General features: G+C 43.0%; 1 protein-coding gene across 2 annotated transcripts in view; it reads left to right on the top strand.

The window, feature by feature from the left end:
* Tsg101 (tumor susceptibility 101) overlaps positions 1-22,960 on the top strand; it is a 59,656-nt gene that overhangs the window by 31,623 nt on the left and 5,073 nt on the right. For both annotated transcript variants that reach the window (XM_004650803.3, XM_045145447.1), the window contains 2 exons: positions 1,173-1,264; positions 18,836-19,038. In XM_004650803.3, coding sequence (XP_004650860.1) covers positions 1,173-1,264; positions 18,836-19,038 — 295 coding nt within the window. The remainder of the gene's footprint in view (positions 1-1,172; positions 1,265-18,835; positions 19,039-22,960) is intronic.

Raw genomic sequence — 22,960 nt, forward strand, 5'->3', positions numbered from 1 at the left:
ACCACTGCAAACGAACTCCAGATGCATTAGCCCCCTTGTGCATCTGGCTAACGTGGGTCCTGGGGAATCGAGCCTTGAACCAGGATCCTTAGGCTTCACAGGCAAGTGCTTAACTGCTAAGCCATCTCTCCAGCCCTAGACAACATTTTTTTTAAAAAGTTGTTTATTTTTACTTATTTATATGAGAGAGAGAGAATGGGCACACCAGGGCCTCCAGCCACTGCAAAGGAACTCCAGACATATGCGCCCCCTTGTGCATCTGGCTTATGTGGGCTCTGGGGAATCAAGCCTCGAACCAGGGTCCTTAGGCTTCACAGGCAAGTGCTAAACCGCTAAGCCATCCCTCCAGCCCTAGACAACATATTTTTAATAGAGTATGAAATAGAACAGAAAATTCTCTCAACAGATTATTACTATTGGGTTCTGTCCTTACAACATTTGACTATTTTTTGGGGGGGGGTCTGTCTCACTGTAACTCAGGCTGACCTGGAATTCACTATGTAGTCTCAGCATGGCCTCAAAATCACAGAGATCCTCCTTCTGGAGTGCTGGGATTAAAGGTGTGTACCACCACACAGGGCTTTGTTTATTTATTTATTTATTTATTTTTGATTTTCGAGGTAGGGTCTCACTCTAGCCCAGGCTGACCTGGAATTCACTATGTAGTCTCAGGGTGGCCTCGGACTCATGGCAGTCCTCCTACCTCTGCCTCCCGAGTGCTGGGATTAAAGGCCTGAGCCACCACACCCGACTACTTTTTTTTTTTTTTTTTTTTTTTGGAGGTAGGATGTCACTTTAGCTCAGGCTGACCTGGAATTCACTTTTTAATCTCAGGGTGGCCTCGAACTCATGGTAATCCTCCTACCTCTGCCTCCCAAATGCTAAAATACTAGTCCTAAACTGGCTTCAAACCTATAGTACCCCCTGCCTTAGCCTCCCTCCCATATTGTAAGCATGCACCACCATGCTTGGCTTTGAGAATTTACTTTAAATCAGTGTCATTAACTAAATGTCCATAGGATGGTTCTTGAACCATAGATTCATAGCTCTAAAACTGTAAGTTAATTAACTGGTAATATAATATGTGAAGCTTAATTTCCTGAGAGGGGTTCTTGAACGTACTTTAGTGTTGGGTCGTCTTAACATTTAATGATTTTTGTTCTTTTCTATAGTGGTTACCCAGTCTGTCCTTACCCTCCTGGTGGTACATACCCTGCCACAACCAGCTCCCAGTACCCTTCCCAGCCTCCTGGTACTACTGTTGGTAAGTGTTTTGAACCCTTATATAGAGTTTCCTATTGTGAAAAGTGAATTTCTCTGGTACATGTAAAATTCCTCCTTAAAGAAAAATCTCTAATGGCCAGTGTTCTGTAATATAAAACTTAAGTGTAATTTAACATCACATAAGTAAGCCTTCTACCAGACAGAGTATAAAAGTACATCTGATTATACTCACTATACTTTCCTGTCCATATTTTTACTGATGAGCCTTACATGTGTTGAACTACTAACAATCCTACAGTTTTTCTGACCTGGTTATAAGTGAAAACACATGAACATCTAGAAGAAAACACGTTGGGTTAGTATGAATGGGTCAAGTAAGATAATTTTTACTGAACAGTAGTTTTACTGCTTTTTCTTTTTTATATTAGAGTTACTTTCTTCAACTGAGGAAACTAAAGAAATAAGAAACTTTCTGTGACTCCTTCCCCCACCCACTGTGGCTACTTGCTACTATAGCTTACTTATCTTTGCTTAGGCTTAAAGCTTTTCTCCACTGAGTCTTATTTCCTCAAACTTTACCCCTCAGCTGCTCTCCGTTCTCATAGGTTTTTATTCTCTGTTGGTTTGTTCTCATCAACACATAAACTTATATCCTAAAAAAACCTGAGCCAACCAGGTATAGTCACGCATGCCTTTAATCCCAGAACTCAGGAGGCAGCGGTAGGAGGATTGCTATGAGTTCAAGGTCACCCTGAGACTCCATAGTGAATTCCAGGTCAGCTTGAGCTAGAGCGAGACCCTACCTGGAAAAACAAAACAAAAACCAAAAACCAAAAACCTGAGCCAGGCGTGGTTGTGCATGCCTTTAATCCCAGCACTCAGGAGGCAGAGGCAGGAGGATCGCCATGAGTTCAAGGCCATCCTTTGTCTGTATAATGAATTCCAGGTCAGCGAGTGAGACCCTACCTTGAAAAGCCAAAAAAAAAAAAAAAAAAAAAAAAAAATCCTTTAAAAATCTTCCTTTCAACTCTACTTACCCTGCCACCATTACCCATTTCCTCATTGCTCTTTGCAGAAAAACTCTTTGTGAATACTGTCTGTCCTTGTTATTTTCAGTTCACCTTTCTCTCTTAAACTTATTCTTAGTATCCTCTTACCATTAGCAGGGTCACCAATGACTTGTCCTTCTAAGAAAGTCAAATGGACTGTTACTCTCTCAGCCTATGTATAGCATTTGACAACGTTGGTTGCTTCGCTTTGACATTCTTTTCCAAGGAATCGCACTCTGTGACTTTCCTGTCTCATGGGCACTGAGGCTCGGTCTTCTTCAAAGGTGCCTTCATCTTCTCCTTTATGTTGGCTTGCCTGTGCTCATTTAGTCCTTTACTCTCTGTCCTTGCTTTCCTGGTACTGCTTTAAACATGCTGGCTGTTCACACAGGTTCTGAATTTATATCTATCCTACACCTCTCTCTTGAAATCCATGTTATTTTATCTGATTGCCATCTCAGTATTTCGACTTTAGCAGAAATGTCAAGCTCACTATGACCCAAAATGAACTGTCATTTTTTTCTACACAGCTTCCAATCTCCAGTGAAACCTGCTCAGTGTCTGAGATGACACAGCTTCTCCATCTCCATTGACACCTACTCCATGTCCTCCACAGCTGTCCTTCTCCATTGACACGTACTCCATGTCCTACACAGCTGTTCTCCTCCATTGACACCTATTCCATGTCCTACACAGCTGTCCTCCTCCATTGACACCTACTCCATGTCCTGCACAGCTTCTCCATCTCCATTGATACCTACTCCATGTCCTACACAGCTGTCCTCCTCCATTGACTCCTACTCCATGTCCTACACAGCTGTCCTCCTCCATTGACACCTACTCCATGTTCTACACAGCTGTCCTTCTCCATTGACACCTACTCCATGTCCTACACAGCCACTCCATCTCCACTGACACCTACTCCATGTCCTACACAGCTGTCCTCCATTGACACCTACTCCGTGTCCTGCACAGCTGTCCTCCTCCATTGACACCTACTCCATGTTCTGCACAGCTTCTCCATCTCCACTGACTCCTACTCCATGTCCTACACAGCTGTCCTCCTCCACTGACTCCTACTCCATGTCCTACACAGCTGTCCTCCTCCATTGACACCTACTCCATGTCCTACACAGCTGTCCTCGTCCATTGACACCTACTCCATGTCCTACACAGCTGTCCTCGTCCATTGACACCTACTCCATTTCCTACACAGCTGTCCTCCTCCACTGACTCCTACTCCATGTCCTACACAGCTGTCCTCCTCCATTGATTCCTACTCCATGTCCTACACAGCTGTCCTCTTCCACTGACACCTACTCCATGTCCTACGCAGCTGTCCTCCTCCACTGACACCTACTCCATGTCCTACGCAGCTGTCTTCCTCCATTGACACCTACTCCATGTCCTACACACCTGTCCTCCTCCATTGACACCTACTCCATGTCCTACACAGCTGTCCTCCTCCACTGACACCAACTCCATGTCCTACACAGCTGTCCTCCTCCATTGACTCCTACTCCATGTCCTACACAGCTGTCCTCTTCCATTGACACCTACTCCATGTTCTGCACAGCTTCTCCTTCTCCATTGATACCTACTCCATGTCCTGCACAGCTGTCCTTCTCCATTGACACCTACTCCATGTCCTGCACAGCTTCTCCATCTCCATTGACACCTACTCCATGTCCTATACAGCTGTCCTTCTCTATTGACACCTACTCCATGTCGTACACAGCTGTCCTCCTCCCTTGACACCTATCCATGTCCTGCACAGCTGTCTTCCCCCATTGACACTTACTCCTTGTCCTGCACAGCTTCTGCATCTCCATTGACACCTACTCCATGTCCTGCACAGCTTCTGCATCTCCATTGACACCTACTCCATGTCCTGCACAGCTTCTCCATCTCCATTGACACCTACTCCATGTCCTACACAGCTGTCCTTCTCCATTGACACCTACTCCATGTCCTACACAGCTGTCCTCCTCCCTTGACACCTATCCATGTCCTGCACAGCTGTCTTCCCCCATTGTACCTATCCATGTCCTGCACAGCTGTCTTCCCCCATTGACACCTACTCCATGTCCTGCACAGCTTCTGCATCTCCACTGACACCTACTCCATGTCCTGCACAGCTTCTGCATCTCCACTGACACCTACTCCATGTCCTGCACAGCTTTTCCATCTCCACTGACACCTACTCCATGTTCTCCTCTGCCTTTTCCTCATTGTTTCTACTGTTGTATCTCCTACAGCCTTCTTCATAGAATTTGTTTACTCTTATTTCCAACACATGATCAATCAGATTCACACTCACCAATCTGTGACCCCCCCATCCTCCTCATGTGTACATTGTACACGCCCAAAAACCAGAAGAGGAGTGCCTACGTACAATTTAACCACTGCATAGTTTCTTCTGTGGCCGAATTAGCAGAGAATTTTATGAGGTTTATTTTTATATTTCTGATTATTTGTAACCATTCTGAGATTTCATGTGTAGACTTCTCCCTCACAAACTGGGCTTACTTGTACTGTTTTTGTTTGTTTGTTTTTGTTGTAGAGAGAGAGAATTGACACATCAGGTCCTCCAGCCACTACATTCGATCCCCAGACATGTGCATCACCTTGTGTGCATTTGTCACCTTGTGCATCTAGCTTATGTAAGATCTGGAGAGTCAAACATGAGTCCTTAGACCTCGCAGGCAAATGCCTTAACTGCTAAGCCATCTGTTGCAGTCCGGTTCACATTGCTGTTAGAAATCACCCAACCAAGAGCCGCTTCTGGGAAAAAAAGAGATTTATTTTGGCTTACAGGCTCGAGGGGAAGCTCCACGATGGCAAGGGAAAACGATGGCATGAGCAGAAGGTGGACATCACCCCCTGGCCAACATAAGATGGACCACAGCAACAGGAGGGTGTGCCAAACACTGGCATGGGGAAACTGGTTATAAAGCCCATAAGCCCGCCCCCAACAATACACTCTCCCCAGGAGGCATTAATTCCCAAATCTCCATCAGCTGGGAACCTAGCATTCAGAACACCTAAGTTTATGGGGGACATCTGAATCAAACCACCACATTCCACCCCTGGCCCCCATAAACTGATATCCATACATGATGTAAAATACAATGCATTCAGTCTGACTTTAAAAGTTCCCATAGTTTTTATCAATTCCAATGATGTTCATACATCCCCATAGTCCAAGATCTTTTAACTAAGCCATAATACCAAAAAATAACCTCAAAAAAACCATAATGGCACAGAATAAATATTCACACTGCAGTAGATGGCATTGGGCATAGCAAAGAAACATTCAACCAATACAAGATTTAAAACAACCAGGTCAAATATCAAACTCTGTAGCTTCAAGTCCAGCAATTCTAGCCATTGGCAAATCTCCAAGTCTGATAATTCTAACCAGCAACAAGTCTCTGGCATTCCAATTCCACCCCTCCAGCTAGGCTACTCACAGTCCTGGAAAACTTCATCGGGGCCGTCAGTTCCTTGGCAGCCATCTCATGGTCCCGGCATCTCCACTGGGTCTCCACTGCAAGCCACGGTTCATCCCCATGGCCCCATGGGGTCTCTATGCAGGCAACCAGCAAACCTGCTTCACACTGCCCATGGCCATTTCCAAGACTCAAGACCGTGTTGCAAACTCAATGACCCTCTTTCCAGCATTTCTTATACTCCCCAATACCAGGTAGGGTGCCAATTTGTTAATCCAGGGGACTTTGAAGAACAAGACACTCCTTGAGCATTCAGGCCCCTTCCAAAGAGTCTACATTCTTCCTGTTACCGCAGCGCAAGTCAGCTAGCCCAGTCTCATAGGTTGTAATCTCTCAATTGCAGCTGAATGGGCAAGAGTTCACCCAAAGATTTTTCTTTCTGTGCCATATCCCTCTGCTCACACCAGTTCATTTCTATGCAAAGCAACCCTGCACAACTTCTCAGGACACAGACATAAGAGCAAGCTTCTCATACAAACTGCTAGCCCAGTCCAAGCAAAGCTCTGTCTCACCCTCATAAGCCAAACCTCACAGTCCATAGTTCTTACTGCCTTCAGGTCTTTCAGCTTTGACCAGAATAGTCCATCAAGCTGTACTTACAGCACTGCAAGGCATCTCTTAGGCCAGGGTTTCAAATCCTCCCATAGTCTTCTTGAAAATCAGCTCCAAAAGGCCAAAGCCACACAGTCAGGTGTCTAGCAGCAATCCCACTCCTTGGTACCACCTTACTGTTGCAGTCCGGTTCGCATTGCTGTTAGAAATCACCCAACTAAGAGCAGCTTCTGGGAAAAAGAGATTTATTTTGGCTTACAGGCTCGAGGGGAAGCTCCACGATGGCAAGGGAAAACGATGGCATGAGCAGAAGGTGGACATCACCCCCTGGCTAACATAAGATAGACCACAGCAACAGGAGGGTGTGCCAAACACTGGCATGGGGAAACTGGTTATAAAGCCCATAAGCCCACCCCCAACAATACACTCCCTCCAGGAGGCATTAATTCCCAAATCTCCATCAGCTGGGAACCTAGCATTCAGAACACCTAAGTTTATGGGGGACATCTGAATCAAACCACCACACCATCTCTCCCCCTCACTTTCACTGTTTGTCATTGACAATCTGTTGAGAATCTCGTGGGCTGGATTTTATATCAATCTGCTTGTCCTTTTTGGAATGTAGCTTTCTTTTTTTTTAATATTTTTATTTATTTGAGAACGACAGACAGAGAAAGAGGCAGATAGAGAGAAGGAGAAAGAATGGGCTCACCAGGGCCTCCAACCACTGCAAACAAATTCCAGACACGTGCGCCCCCTTGTGCATCTGACTAATGTGGTTCCTGGGGAGTCAAGCCTCAAACCGGGGTCCTTAGGCTTCACAGGCAAGCACTTAACCACTAAGCCATCCCTCCAGCCCAATGTAGCTCTCTTTGTACCATATAACTTAAAATACTTAAGTAAGAAATCCAGGGCTGGAGGGATGGCATAATGGTTAAGGTGCTTGCCTACAAAGCCAAAGGACCCAGGTTTGATTCCCTAGAACCTACATAAGCCAGATGCACAAAGTGGCTCATGCATGTGGAGTTTATTTGTAGCAGCTGGAGGCCCTGGGATGCCCATTCATTCTCTCTCTTTCCCTGCTTCTTTCTGTCAAATAAATAAATAAATAAAGTTTAAAATAGAAATCTAAAGGTGGTTGTGGTGGGGTGTATGCCTTTAATCCCAGCACCAGGGAGGTAGAGGTAGAAGGATCACTGTGAGTTAGAGGCTAGCCTGGGACTGCAGAGTGAGTTTCAACTCCCCCCCCCCAAAAAAAAAATAAAAGGGGAAAGAAACCTAAGCAGGCATGGTGATGCACACCTTTAATTTCAGCATTTGGCAGGCTGAAGTAGGAGGGTCGTGGTAAGTACTAGCCTGTGGCTACAGCCTGGGCTAGAGGGAGACCCTGCCTCAGGTATTGGTGGGGAGACAGAAACCTGAATGCTGATGATCTTTCCTCCATAGCTCTCTATTTTGGTTCAAGCATCATCTGTGACCTCTCCTGAACAGCATGCAAGACTGCCTCTCTCCTTCTCGTCAGCCAGGCTAGAAAGGGGAGAGCAATTTTCTCAGCCTGGCTGTTTTTCCCTTCTCTTCGATCTTTGTCATGCTTTAGGGTACTTTCTCATTTGGATTACATGTATGAATTTTTTTTTTAAGCCCCTGAGCCCTTCATCATTTCTTAACCCTCTCTGGTCTTTTATTAAAAGGGATGTTTTGATTTTTGCTTTGCCTTCTCCGTGTGAGTGTACATGCCTCCATGAGGGAGATTCTCGCCGTCTCCCTCTCCAGCCCTGGCTTGAGTCTTTCATCTAGCCCCTCCCTAGATCTTAATTTCTCCACAGTAAACCTTATAATTCATAGTTTTGCCCTAAATAAACTTAGTAATTCATAATTTTAAAAATACCATAATCCATTTGATCTTCACTATACAGCTCTGTTGTACTCAGAACATTAGGTTTGAAACATTTTGTAGCTTAGAGGATTTCCATATTTTTAAAAAAATGGGCTCGTATGGCAAGTGGTATATATGTAAAGTCAGATCTCACATGTGTGATTTGAGAACAGGTAACCACATCAACTATTTTCATTTTAAAAAACAGAAGAGTATTGGGGTTTTCAGTGGGTAGGGTTTTTGTGATGATTTTGTGTTATTGAGGCCATGGGAAAAGAGTTATCCATCTTTTTGTTCTTTATGAAACTTAGCAGTTTCACTTTATAGGCTGATACGATTTTTTTTTAAGTAGAAACTTTGTATGGATACATCATGTGTTGGTACTATCATTTCCTTCCTCCTTGCCCACCTCAGGGAATTGCTGGTATTCCCCCTAGGGTTGTGGTTATGAGATGTGAGAACAGCTGTCAGTCAAGGGGGACAGTGCTTCTGGACATTCCCTTCCACACTGTGGCTCTTACAGTCTTTCACCACTCCTCCACAAAAGGCCCTGAGCCGTGGTGCTGTGTTTTCAGTCTGCTTCAGTGTTCAGCTCTCAGTAGCTCCTGGATTGCTGCTTTGGTGTGTGTTGAGTCTCCTCAGTGTGTCTCCATTACCGTGGCCCAGGTTGTCAGGCTCCAAACTGGTTTTTATGGTTGAAGGCACTGTGAGTTATGTCTTTTGATGTCGTCGCCTATTGCTGTTTCCAACCATCTTTAACTATAACAAAAGTAAAAGAGCCATTAAATATGAAGTCGGAGCCAGGGTGGTGGTGTACTCTTGAATATGAAGTCAGAGTGGGTGTGGTGGTGCACATTGGTAATCTCAATGCAGTAAAGGCTGAAACAGACTGATTGCCGTGAGCTTAAAGGCATGCTGGGCTGCATAGTGAGAATTTATTGAGTTAAAGAAGCAATGCTGGGAGTGTGCTCCATGGTAAGTGCTGGCCCAGCATGCTGTGGAAAGCCCTGGGGTCTCTTCCCAGCCCTGCAGAAAAAAGAAACAGTGCCAGTCTTTCACAGTATTATGTGGAATGTTGACTAGACTTAATACAATTCGCATAATTTCTCTAAAATAGCTAAACACCATAGCCTTAGTCTGGACAGTTTTGATATAACTTTATAGGAGACAGGCTGCCCGCCATGCTTTCTAGCAAGGGACTGGTAGTTACATTTGAGTTAAAGCTACTGCCTGGGCAGAATTTTTCTTGACAGAACCTCCAGAATACTACAGTTCAACCTCTGAGTTTGCCATTTTAATAAAAATCTTAGAAATATGAGATATCAAACACTTAACTTTGAGAGGGTACAATTAGCAGACATTTGAGAAAGCAGTTTTACAACTTGTTAAAATCCTGCTTTAGGAGCTGGAGAGATGACATAGCATTTAAGCGCCTGCCTGTGCAGCCTAAGGACCCCAGTTCGAGGTTCAATTCCCCAGAACCCACATAAGCCAGATGCACAAGGAGCCGCACACTTCTGGAATTTGTCTGCAGTGGCTGGAGGCCCTGGTGCACCCATATTCATATTCTCTCTCTCCCTCTCTCTCTCTCGATATATATATATATAATCTGGAAGCTGGAGAGATGGCTTAGCGGTTAAGTGCTTGCCTGTGAAGCCTAAGGACCCCAGTTCGAGGCTCGATTCCCCAGGACCCACGTTAGCCAGATGCACAAGGGGGCACACGTGTCTGGAGTTCATTTGCAGTGGCTGGAAGCCCTGGCACGCCCATTCTCTCTCTATCTGTCTCTCCCTCTCTCTCTGTCACTCTCAAATAAATAAATAAATAAACTGAACAAAAATAATATAAAATCTGCCTCCCTCCCTCTATCACTCTCAAATAAATAAATAAAAATAAACAAAAAAAATCATGTTTTAAATTGCTGAAGTGGGAAGCCCAGCAAGTACTCCTGCTGAATGGTTTAGTATCGTCTTTATTCTTTGGTCCATTTTTTTAAAACTTTAAAAGAAAAACTAAGAAAGCTTGACTATTAACATCCTTTGAAGTTAGTAGTTAGTAAACATGGCAAGGTTGTCTTGACTATCTTCACCAATACTGTTCCTTCCTGGCACCCTGGAATAAGGAGTTTGGTCTAGAGAACCCATCCTTCAGGATATGGCTTCCCACTGATGTGAACGTACTAAATGCACACTTGCTTGGGAGGAGTGGGAATATTTTGTCTTTAGTCTTTCACAGGCTTTATCGGGAAATACCTGTGTCATCTTCATGGTAAATGGAACTGTCTTCCAATCTTGGGCAGTGAGTCATGAGAGTAAATATAAATGCTTGGAGCTTATTCTGACAAACATTAAAGCTTTTTCTGCTACAGAAATGACACATTTGTAATTAGATAATTGTGTGTAGTATGTGTGGTATGTGCATGTGTGCACACCTTACTTTGCTTTCAGAAGCTAGAGGAGAACTTCTGATGCCCTTCTCTATTGCTCATACATATACTTCCTTAAGACAGACTCTTCCTCAACCCAGAAGAGGTCAATGAGCCCTACTGATTCTCAGCAAGTGCTCTGCCTCTCGGCTGCTTCCTCAGCTATGCCTGAGTGATTCTCTAGTCTCTGCCCTTCATGGGCCGGAGTCACAGACCTGCAAGGCCTGCCCAGTTTTTTGTTGTTGTCTTTTTAATGTGGGTTCTGGAATTTTGAAGTTGAATAGTCCCAGGTCTTCACAAACCCCTGTGTTTAAGTGGCACACACTCTTTCTTTGGTGTTTGTTTTTTTGTGTTTTTTTTTTGGTTTTTCGAGGTAGGGTCTTATTCTAGCCCAGGCTGACCTGGAATTCACTATGGTGTCTCAGGGTGGCCTCGAACTCATGGCAATCCTCCTACCACTGCCTCCCGAGTGCTGGGATTAAAGGCATGCACCACCACGCCCGGCTAAGTGGCACACACTCTTAACTGCTGAGCCATCTCCCCAGCCTGCTGGTAAGTAATTTAACAAGGAAGTTATAATTGGATAAGTAAGCGAAAGGTACAAGAAACTGGTTAATTTGGGTTCCTTTGAACATGGCAGATTATTTAATTATTGAATTAGAATTTTGTGTGTGTGACGTGCATGCATGTACACATGTTCATATGTGTGAGTACAACTGTGTACATGTGGGTAGAGGCCAGAGGTCAACACTGGGGGTCTTCCTCAATTGTTCATCAGCTTATATTTTCATTGAACGTAGAAGTACTGATTCTGCTAGACTCGCTGGCCAGCAAGCCCCAGGGACCCTCCTATCATGACCTGCTTAGTACTGAGTTTATAAGCAAGCTGCCATGCCTGACTTTTACATGGGTGCTGGGAATCTGAACTCAAATCTTTGTGCTTGTAGGGCAGTCATTCACAGAGTTGTAATTTTAAGGAATGACTTTAATTTTGATCCACTTGTTTGGTTTTTTTTGGGAGGGGGGTGGAGTTTCAAGGTAGAGTCTCAATCTAGCCCAGGTTGACCTGAAATTATTCTCAGGGTGGCCTTGCACTCTCAGTGATCCTCCTACCTCTGCCTCTCAAGTGCTGGGATTAAAGGTCTGTGCCACCACACCCAGCTAGAGGTTAATGGCATTTTAACTCTCCTTAAAAATTTATAGGCCACCTTTGTGCTTATACATGCCACGTAGCATCTTTTGTTTTATTTTTTTATGTAAGGTTTCACTGTGTAGCACAGGTCAGGTTGAACTTGTTTTCCTCTTTCCTCTCTGTCCTGAGTGTTAGGATTACAGGCACATGTCACCACACCTGGTGCATCTTTAATTTTTTATAATGTATATGGACTATTTGAAGTTACTTCCCAATAGAGTGCTGGTCTTTTCCTCCTGGTCATTGTCCCACATGTCCTGTCCTCTCTGGACATGCCCCCACACAGGTGAGTTTCATCAGCCCTAGATACCTCTTTAAGTCAAGTTGACAACCAAGACCTACCATCACATTCTGTTACTGTATCTAATTTATAAGTTAAACTTATTTTTTTTCTTTTCATAATTTTTATTAACATTTTCCATGATTATAAAAAATATCCCATGTTAATACCCTCCCTCCCCCCCCCGCACTTTCTTCTTTGAAATTACTTTCTCCATCATATTACCTCCCCATCTCAATCATTGTACTTACATATATACAATACTAAGTTAAACTTATTATTGGTAAGTATAAACAGAAAAGACAACAAAGACAGGGTTTAGCACTAGATACAATTTCAGGTATCCATTGAGGTCTTGAAACATGCCAAACTGAGGACCATCATGTGGGCCATTGTAAATGTCCAGAAATAAACATGCAGAGCAATTAATTTCCCTTAGGTGGTGTGTAGTAGGGCACTTTATTTTTTTTCTAAACTACTTTATTTGAGAGAGATTGGTTGGGGCGAGGAGGTGCTCACTAGGGCCTCTAACCACTGCAAATGAATTCCAGATGCATGCACCACTTTGTGCATCTGGCTTATGTGGGTACAAAGGAATTAAATCGAGGCCCTCAGGCTTGGCAAGCAAGCACCTTAAACCATTAAGCCATTTCTCCAGTCCAGTAATGTGCTTTAAAGCCTAGGGGCTGGAGAGGTGGCTTAGTGGTTGTCTGTGAAGCCTAAGGACCCAGGTTCGACCCCCAGCACCCACGTAAGCCAGAAGCATAAGGTCACATGTGCGTCTGGAGTTCGTTTGCAGTGGCTACGAGACCCTGGTGCGTGTACTTGCTTGCTCTTTCTCTCTCTCTGAAATAAATAAAAATATAAAAGCCTACCTTAGGGCCTGGGAATGCAGCTCAGGTAGTAGAGTGCTTGCCTAGCATGGAAGAAGCTCTGGGTTTGATTCCTATGTACAACCAGGCACAGTGATGCACACCTGTGATCCCAGAATTTGGGAGGTGGAAGCAGGATGACTAGAAGTTTAAGATTAGCGTAGGTTCCTTAAGGATCTCGGGGGAAAAAAAGGTAAAGATAATAGCCTGAATTATTCACTGAATTATCAGGTCTGTCAAGTAGCATGTTTTCCTAACACTAGAAAGATTCTGTCTTTATTTCCTAAGGATTCAGTGTGATGGTGGATGCTGCCTGATAGTTAAATGAAGTGTTGTCTGACCTTTGTAACTGCTGATCTGGAATGGTGGAATCTAACTCTATTTGAGTAGATATTCAAGGCTTGTTATATCAGATATAGAGAGTATTAGAATTTCTCTTAGGCAGTTTGGTTTAAAAAAAAAAAAAAGACAGAGTATGGTGGTGCATGCCTTTAATCCCAGCACTCAGGAGACAGAGGTAGGAGGATCACCATGAGTTCAAGGCCACCCTGAGACTACATAATGCATTCCAGGTCAATCTGGGCCAGAGCAAGACCCTACCTCAAACCAAACCAAAAAAAAAAAAAAACAAAGCAAACAAGAAAAGTTTGTAAATTGACTAAGAAGTGAATGAGAAACTTCCATTAAATATTTTTTCCTACTTGTTTAAGTAGCCTCTCAAAGTGACAAGTTCATCATTGAATTTTTTAAATATTTGAGAAGGGGTGGAGGGAGCGAATGAGCATGGATGGGCTAGTGTCTGCTGCCACTGCAAACAAATTTCAGATAAATGCATTACTTTATGCTTCTGGCTTTACATGGATAGTGGGGAATCGAACCCTGGACTGGCAGACTTTATAAGCAAGTGTCTTTAGCCACTGAGTCATCTTCTCAGGTGCCTCTAGCAAGCATCCTAACCTCTAAGTCATCTTTCTAGCCCCTTGTCCTCCTTTCTTATTTGAGCCAGAGTCTTACTGATCCCAAAGCTTGTTATTTTTTTATGAGCTCCTGCAATTTTCAAGTCTCTCCTTTCCTTTAAGATTGGAATTACAGGAGCCAGGCAGGGTGGTGCATGTCTTTAATCCCAGCACTTGGGAAGCAGAGGTAGGTAGATCACTATAAATTCAAGGCCAATCTGAGACTCTATAGTGAATTCAAGGTTAGCCTGGAAGAGTTGAAACCCTACGTTGGGGGAAAAAAAAAAGGGCTGGAGGGATGGCTCAGAAGTTAAGGCGTTTGCTTGCAAAGTGAAAGGACCTTAGTTCGATTCCCCAGGACCCACATTAGCCAGATGCACAAGGGACGCATGTGTCTGGAGTTCCTTTGCAGTGGCTGGAGGCCATGATGCTCCCATTCTCTCTCTCCCTCTTTCTCTGTCAAATAAATAAGTTAAAATTAAAATATATGCTTTTAAAGAAAGATTGGGGTTACAGACATGCACGGCCACACCAAGCTGTTTATGTGGGTCCTGGGGGTCGAGTTTGAGTGGTCTCTGAGGCCTCCGCAGGCTCTCATGCTTGCACAGCAATGCTTTAAGTGCTGAGCTATCTCTCCTGGCCTGGTTTGGGGATTTGTTTTTCTGGGGGGGGGCATTAGAGTTGTTTTGTTTTGACACAGAGTCTCACTTGGTAGTGCAGGCTGGCCTTGAACTCATGGCAATCTGCCTGCCTCAGTCGTTGCTAGGGTTATAAGCATGAGCCATCACACCTGGCTTAATTATAATATGAAAGTATGGTGGACTTAAATTAACTTTGGATGTTGTTTATAATAAGGCCTGTGAGGACAAGAGGTTAAGACTAGGCCTAATCTTGGCATTTCTAGCCTCCTTGGATGACCTTCATGGGCTAGGCAGTTTGTTGCCTTGGGTTGGTTCCCATTCCTAAAGCTTTAGCTGAACAGTCTTGGATTTAACTTGGTAATAGTATTTGCTTAGATAAATATATACATGTGTGTATTTGTACATTATAAAAATTGATGGGTTTCATTGGCATTTTCACCCATGTATTAACATTTTTGAGCATATTTTCACACACATTATCACCACTTCTCCATTCCTGTGGTCCACTTCTTCTGCTTCCACTTTCTTCCCTCTCCCCTTAGGTTCACATTGTGAGTAAAAACATGTGGTGCGTATCTTTCTGTGTCAAGCTTAACGTGATTCGTTTCCATCCATTTTCCTGCATGTGACACAGTTCCTTTTTTTTTTTTTTTTTTTTTTGGTTTTTCGAGGTAGGGTCTCACTCTGGTCCAGGCTGACCTGGAATTAACTCTGTAGTCTCAGGGTGGCCTTGAACTCATGGCGATCCTCCTACCTCTGCCTCCCGAGTGCTGGGATTAAAGGCGTGCGCCACCACGCCCGGCTCCATTTTTTATAAGATATTTCATTTACTTATTTATTTGAGAGAGACAGAAAGAGGTAGAAAGAAAGAGAAGGGCCTCCAGCCACTGCAAAGAGACTCCAAATGTGTGCACCTCCTTGTGCATCTGGCTTACATGGGTCCTGGGGAATTGAACCAGGGTCCTTTGGCTTTGCAAGCAAGCACCTTAACCACTAAGCCATCTTCTCCAGCCCCCATTTTGTTTATCTCTGCATCCACTTATGGGCAGGTAGGCTTATTCTATAATGTGACTATTGTGAATAGTTGTGTAAACAACACCAGTAGGCAGGTGTCTCTCTTGTCTGCTGACTGATTCCTTTGGGTATATACCTAGGAGTCATGTGGATCATCTGGGTTTCTTCAAGGGAGCCATCATACTGATCTCCGTAGTAGTGAGATGAATTTAATTACAAAACAACAGGGTAGAAGGGTTCCTTTCTTAGTTTCCACACCACACCAGCATTTGTTGCTTCTTTTCATGATGTTAGCCATTCTGACTGGGGTGAGATTAGAATTTTAATGTAGTTTTGATTTGCATTTCCCTCATGGCTGAATATGTTGGTTTTTTTTTCATAAATTTATTGGCTCTTTATGCCAATAACATGTTTGTTCAGTTCTTGTCCATTTATTTATTTTTTTAAAATAAATGTTTATTTCAAGTATGAAAAGTAATGTCCAGACATCCAAAATTTGTGTTCAATTTAACAAGTATAAAACAAGATTTCTGAAGAAAAAAAAAACTACAATTAAGTACAAAATACGTAAAATATACTTTGACATTCACAGTGGGCATTTCTGAAAGTTGTGCTAATGTAGCTTAGAAACAAAATTATATTTACAGTCCCAGTCAAAATAACCGTGTCTTCAACCAATAGAGTTACTTCAGAAGTTAGCATTTTTGTCCATTTATTGATTAGATTATTCTTTTGATGTGTAATTTTTTAAGACAGGCCTCATGTAGCCCATACTGGTCTCAAACTCAAATAAATAGCCAAGGATTACTTGAACTTCTGATCCTCCTGCCTCTACCTCCTGAGTGCTGGAGATTACAGGTGTGCGCCAATACATCCTTTTTATGTGGTACTGAGAACTGAATTCAAGGCTTTGTGAATGTAGATGAACACTCTGCCAACTCCACTGTGAATTCTTTCATACATTCTAGATATTAATCCCATGTCAGTGAATAGCTGGCAAATTTTCTTCCATGTTAGACTGTCTTCTTGCTGATTACTTCCTTTGCTGTGCAGAAGTGTTTTAATTTGATATAGTGTCATTTGTCAATTCTTGTTTCCTGAGCTGTTGGGGTCGTATTTAGAAAGTCATTGCCTGCTTTGCTATCTTGAAGTATTAGTCCTGTTTTCCACTGAAAATTTCAGGCTTTCAGGTCTTAAAGTCTTTGAGTCCTGTTTAGTTGACTTATATACAACATGAGAAGTAGACGTCTAATTTCAGTCTTCTTCATGGAGGTAGCTAGTTTTCCCAGCACCATTTGTTGACAAGGCTGTCCTTCAACACAGGTTTTTGGCATTTTATAAACCAGATACAGTAGATGCTTGCTTTTGTTTCTCAGGCTTCTTTGCTCTGTGTGTCTGCATGCCTGTGTTTGCTAGGATCATGCTTTCCTTTTTTTATTTCTGTGGCCTTATAGTATAAGTTGAAATCAAATATTGTGATAATTCTAGTATTATTTCTATTATTAGGGTTGTTTTGACTCTTTGTGGTCTTTTGTGTTTACATGAAAATTAAAAGGTTTTTTTTCTAGTTCTGTTAAGACTGTCAGCGACATATTTTATGAGAAACATAATTCAAGGACTACATGGTTGTTCTTAAAAAAATAAGAGACTTGAGCAGCCAGGCGTGGTGGTACATGCCTTTACCTACACTTGGGAGGCAGAGGTAGGAGGATCGCAATGAGTTCAAGGCCACCCTGAGACTACATAGTGAATTCTAGGTTAGCCTGAGCTAGAGTGAGACCCTGCCTCGGAAAACAAACAAAAAAAAATTTTTTTGAGACTTGAAAGTTTAACATTAGCATAACATTGATCCATTAGGCCAGTTATAATAATTTTAACAAAATTTGGTATGTTTTTATATAATCTGAAAAATGCACAGTAGGTTAAATAAAAACCCTTAAGTCTTTGTTTATTTATATTATATATCTATAGATAATGTCTATACAGGTAAATGGAACTGAGCCTATATTTGTATGCTTAACTATACTCATAGGTTTTGTACCAAATTGCTAGGAGGAGGATCTTTGGCATCTCATGAGCAGCATAATCAACTTCTGCATAGGACATAGGAGGGAGGTTCTCTTGGAAACGACATGTTTAGCAGAGTGGGGACTTGATGAGGTGACCATCTTCACTGGTCTGTGCTTCACCTTCTGGACAGGAATGAAATTCTGAATTAGGCTAGTAGGAACTATCCATGTTTGCTTGTTCTAAGGACTTAATAAATCACCAGGTAACTAAAGATTTTGATCTGGCCTTTATCTTGATCAAATTAATTTTAATTTTTTTTTATTTATTTGAGAGCGACAGACACAGAGAGAAAGACAGATAGAGGGAGAGAGAGAGAATGGGCGCGCCAGGGCTTCCAGCCTCTGCAAACGAACTCCAGATGCGTGCGCTCCCTTGTGCATCTGGCTAACGTGGGACCTGGGGAACCGAGCCTTGAACTGGGGTCCTTAGGCTTCACAGGCAAGCGCTTAACCGCTAAGCCATCTCTCCAGCCCTATCTTGATCAAATTAAACAGCTAAGTCTTTTTTTTTTTTTTTTTTGGTTTTTCGAGGTAGGGTCTCACTCTGGTCCAGGCTGACCTGGAATTAACTCTGTAGTCTCAGGGTGGCCTTGAACTGACAGCGATCCTCCTACCTCTGCCTCCCAAGTGCTGGGATTAAAGGCATGCGCCACCATGCCCGGCAAAACAGCTAAGTCTTTAAGTCAGATTGAGTCAGAAAAGTTTCATGAAAAACAGCTTTTTGGTATATTTTTTATATATTTGGTTAGCAAATGGACATATGATTCTCATTCCAGATTATCATGAATTGTGAATTTCTAATTAGTTAAGAGAGGATATCTTCGGCTAAGGACCTGTAATAAATTCAGTTAACAACCCTCACTTCTAATACCAGTTTCAAGTTCATGAGTTCCCAAGCCTACCCTCAGGTTCTACCACTCTCTAGAAAGACTTACAGAACTTACTGAAGGCTATCATACACCCAGTTGTAGCTGATCATAGCAGCAAATACAGATTAAAATCAACAAAGAAAAGAAATGCATGGGGCAGTCCAGAAAATTCCAAGTCCAAGGGTTCTGGCTGTCCTTTCCATGGAATTACGGGCAGTGCTGGCTTTCCCAGCAACGTGTAACATAGGCTTTGCACAAAGACTTGCCAGTCATGGAAGCACACCTGAGCCCTTATCTCCTGCAGGTCCCAACAGAGACGGCACAATCAGTGAGGACACCATCCGAGCATCTCTCATCTCAGCAGTCAGTGACAAACTGAGATGGCGGATGAAAGAGGAAATGGATCGCGCCCAGGCAGAGCTCAATGCCTTGAAACGAACAGAGGAAGACCTGAAAAAAGGTCACCAGAAACTGGAAGAGATGGTTACCCGTTTAGATCAAGAAGTAGTAAGTAATTCACTGAAGACTTATAGTTTTGGGATTGAGTTGTAGCCACAGCAGAATTCGTTATGTTTCCTGTATGTGTGTGTAGAAAGTTCAGAAAACTGTGGGTGTCCTCAGATATTTGAATATAGCTTCTCTAAGCCAGACATGGTGGTGCACACCTATAATCAGGGGCTGAGGTAAGAGGGGATCTCACCAGTTGGAAGCTGGCCTGGGCTATATAGTAGCACCCTGTCTTGAAGAAAAAGAAAAAAGGCGGGGTTGAGGGGATGTAGTGTTTATAGGGTTGTTATTGAGTGGAGTTCATGTTTTGTGTTTTCCTAGGAAAGTGGTTTTTTTGTTTTGTTTTGTTTTGATTTTTGAGGTAGGGTCTCACTCTAGCCCAGGCTGACCTGGAATTCACTAGGGTCTCAGGGTGGCCTCGAACTCATGGCAAACCTCCTACCTCTGCCTCCCGAGTGCTGGGATTAAAGGCATGTGCCACCACGCCCAGCTAAGTAAGTGATTTTTGAACACTTGACTTGCACCTTAATTAGACCTAGGAGGTAATATTTGGCCCAAAAGACTGAAAGCTTGATGTTGTCCATTATAAGGAAGTAAAAATTTGGAGTTTGCAGCATGATAAAGATCTGCCAACCCTGAGTTGACACATAGGAAATATTTACAGCATATGGCTGTGCCTTGTAGAGTAGAAGGGATGAAGCCAAGGCACAGATGTCTGAATGCAGCATCACCTCCTCTTCTCCTGCCCACCAGGGTCATGAACCCTAGTAAACTGTGTTTATGAATCTCTTGTCAGAATACTGACTCCTCCTTGCTTTCTGGTTCTGTGTACCTGGAATATGTTTTTCCATCCTTTTATTCATTGTAAAGTATGTTCCTTGAAGGCAGCAAATGGATGGATCCTGGGTTTTTGTTGTTGTTATTGTTGTTCTTTTTTTTTTTTTTTTTTTTTTACCATGAGAGAGAGAGAGAGAGAGAGTGGGCACACCAGGCCCTCAGCCACTGTAGTTGAACTCCAGATGTGTGCATATCCTTGTGTGCATGTGTGACCTTGCGCGCTTGCATCACTGTGTACCTGGGTTACGTGGGACTTGGAGAGTCAAACATGAGTCCTTGGGCTTCACAGGCAAGTGCCTTAACTGCTAAGCTGTCTCTGCAGCCTGGATCCTGTTTCCTAAACTAGTCTGCTAGTCTGTGTCTTTTGATTGGAAATTGACACCATTGATATGTAGAGTTACTATTGAAAGGTACATATTAATTTCTGACATTTTGTTGATTGTATTTGATAGTGTCTTAGTCCTCATTTGCTTAATAACTGTCCAAGCATTTTTTTTTTCCTGTAGCCTTTCTTTTTGTTCTTTATTTATTTTTCAAGGTAGAGTCTCACTCTAACCCAGGCTGACCTAGAATTCACTGTGTAGTCTCAAGCTGGTCTTGGTGCCCTTATATTCTCAAACTCCCAAGCACTTGGATTAATGGTGTATGTCACCTCACCCACCACCTGTAGCCTCTTGGGTGTGTTTATCCTTCTCTTCAGTCCAAAGCATTCCTTCTAGTGTCCTTCGTAGAGCTGGCTCTGTGGTTGTAAGTCTCTTTAGCCTGCTTTTATCATGGAAATTCATTCTTCTCGAATGATGACTGATAGTGTCGGTGGGAACAGTTGGCAACTGTTGTCTTTCAGAACTTGAAATACATCATTACAAGGCCTTCTGGCTTTTATAATTTCCACTGAAAAACTAAGCTGTTCTAATCAGCCTGGCTTTATATGTGACTTAGTGTTTTCTCCTGGAGCTCTCGATTTTTAATGGTTTAACTAAAATATGTGGAGAGTTTTTTTTCCAATCTGTTCTATTTGTTCTATAACCCATTGTATCTGGAGAGTTACCTGTGTCTATTGATTTGGGAAAGTTTCTGCTGTGACTATTGAAAATACTTTTTTTTTTAATTTTTTTATTCATTTTTTATTTATTTATTTGAGAGCAACAGACACAGAGAGAAAGAGAGCAGGAGAGAGAGAGAATGGGCACGCCAGGGCTTCCAGCCTCTGCAAACGAACTCCAGACGCGTGCGCCCCCTTGTGCATCTGGCTAACGTGGGTCCTGGGGAATCGAGCCTCGAACCGGGATCCTTAGGCATCACAGGCAAGCGCTTAACCACCAAGCCATCTCTCCAGCCCGAAAATACTTTTTAAAATTTTATTTACTTATTTGACAGAGAAAGAGGGAGACAGAGAGAGAATGGGTGCACCAGGGCTTCCAGCCACTGCAACTGAACTCCAGACACGTGCACCCCTTGTGCGTCTAGCTAACCTGGGTCCTGGGGAATCAAACCTGGGTCCTTTGGCTTTGCAGGAAAACGCCTTAACTGCTAAACCATCCCTCCAGCTCGTAAAACTATTTTCTATGCTTTTGTGTGGAGTTTTTTTTTTTTTTCTCCTTCTGTGCCCACAATTGATATTTGTCCTTTTCATGGTGTCCTAAAACCATCCCTGTTCTCACTTTGTATTTTTTTTTTAATTTATTTATTTGATAGCGACAGACAGAGAGAGAAAGACAGATACAGGGAGAGAGAGAATGGGCGCGCCAGGGCTTCTAGCCTCTGCAAACGAACTCCAGACGTGTGCGCCCCCTTGTGCATCTGGCTAACATGGGACCTGGGGAACCGAGCCTCGACACTAATCATTGCCCATGACTGAGTGTACCAAGCCCTCTTCCTTATCTTTGGGACTTGATGCCCTATCCCCACCCATTCTCCTGGTGAGGGTTTGCATTGAGCTTTTTGACTTTTCTTTCTTCATTTTTAGCATCATCTCAGTTTGCTTTTTCTCCAGGATTTCTCTTTATTGAATTTAATTTTATCTCTTACATTGACTTATTTCACTCAACTTACTATTTGTGTTCTCTTAGAATTATTTTCATTTCTTTGAATATATCACCATTATTTTATTAATTTTTATTTTCTTAGAGAGAATGAGAGAGAGTGTGTGTGAGAGAGACAGAAAGGAGAGATAGAAAATTGGCATGCCAGGGCCTCAGCAACTGCAATCGAATTCCAGATGCTCGCGCCACTTAGTAGGCATGTGTGACCTTGCGTTTGCCTCATCTTTGTGCGTCTGGCTAATGTGGGGTATGGAGAGTCCAACATGGGCCCCTTAGGCTTCACAGGCAAGTGTCTTAACCGCTAAGCCATCTCTCCAGCCCTCACCATTATTTTGAATTCTTTGTCTAGAATTTCATCTAAGTCTCTCTCAGAAGGGGCCATTACTGTAGCATTGGTAGGGTTTGGAGGAGACATGTCTTGGTTTTTCAAGTGTCTTTTGTTTTGGTGCTGAGACTTGACATTGACCATTGGTTGAAATTTTTATTGATTTTTTTAAAAATTTTTTTTGTTTATTTTTATTTATTTATGTGATAGTGACAGAGAGAGAATGGGCGCATCAGGGCCTCCAGCCACTGCAAACGAACTCCAGACACGTGTGCCCCCTTGTGCATCTGGCTAACGTGGGTCCTGGGGAATCGAGCCTCGAGCCAGGGTCCTTAGGCTTCACAGGCAAGAGCTTAACCGCTAAGCCATCTCTCCAGCCCTGATTTATTTATTTGTTTGTTTGTTTTGATTTTTCGAGGTAGAGTCTTGCTCTAGCCCAGGCTGACCTGGAACTCACTATGTAGTCTCAGGGAAGCCTTGAACTCATAGTGATCCTCCTCCCTCTGCCTCCTGTGTGCTGGGATTAAAGGCGTGCACCACCACACCTGGCAAAATTTTTATTTTTTAATTTAGGTCAACTTCTTTTATTAGACGTGTTTGCAGTGTTTAGGAAGAGGTAGCTTGTATAGGGTACTGTTTTTCTGTTAGCCTGATGTCATGAGCAGCAATCTGTCTCCACCCACCTCTGTAAGTAAATACTGTCTGTATCAAACATCAC

Source organism: Jaculus jaculus, chromosome 3 (genome assembly GCF_020740685.1).
Source record: "Jaculus jaculus isolate mJacJac1 chromosome 3, mJacJac1.mat.Y.cur, whole genome shotgun sequence".
Classification (NCBI taxonomy): Eukaryota; Metazoa; Chordata; class Mammalia; order Rodentia; family Dipodidae; genus Jaculus; species Jaculus jaculus.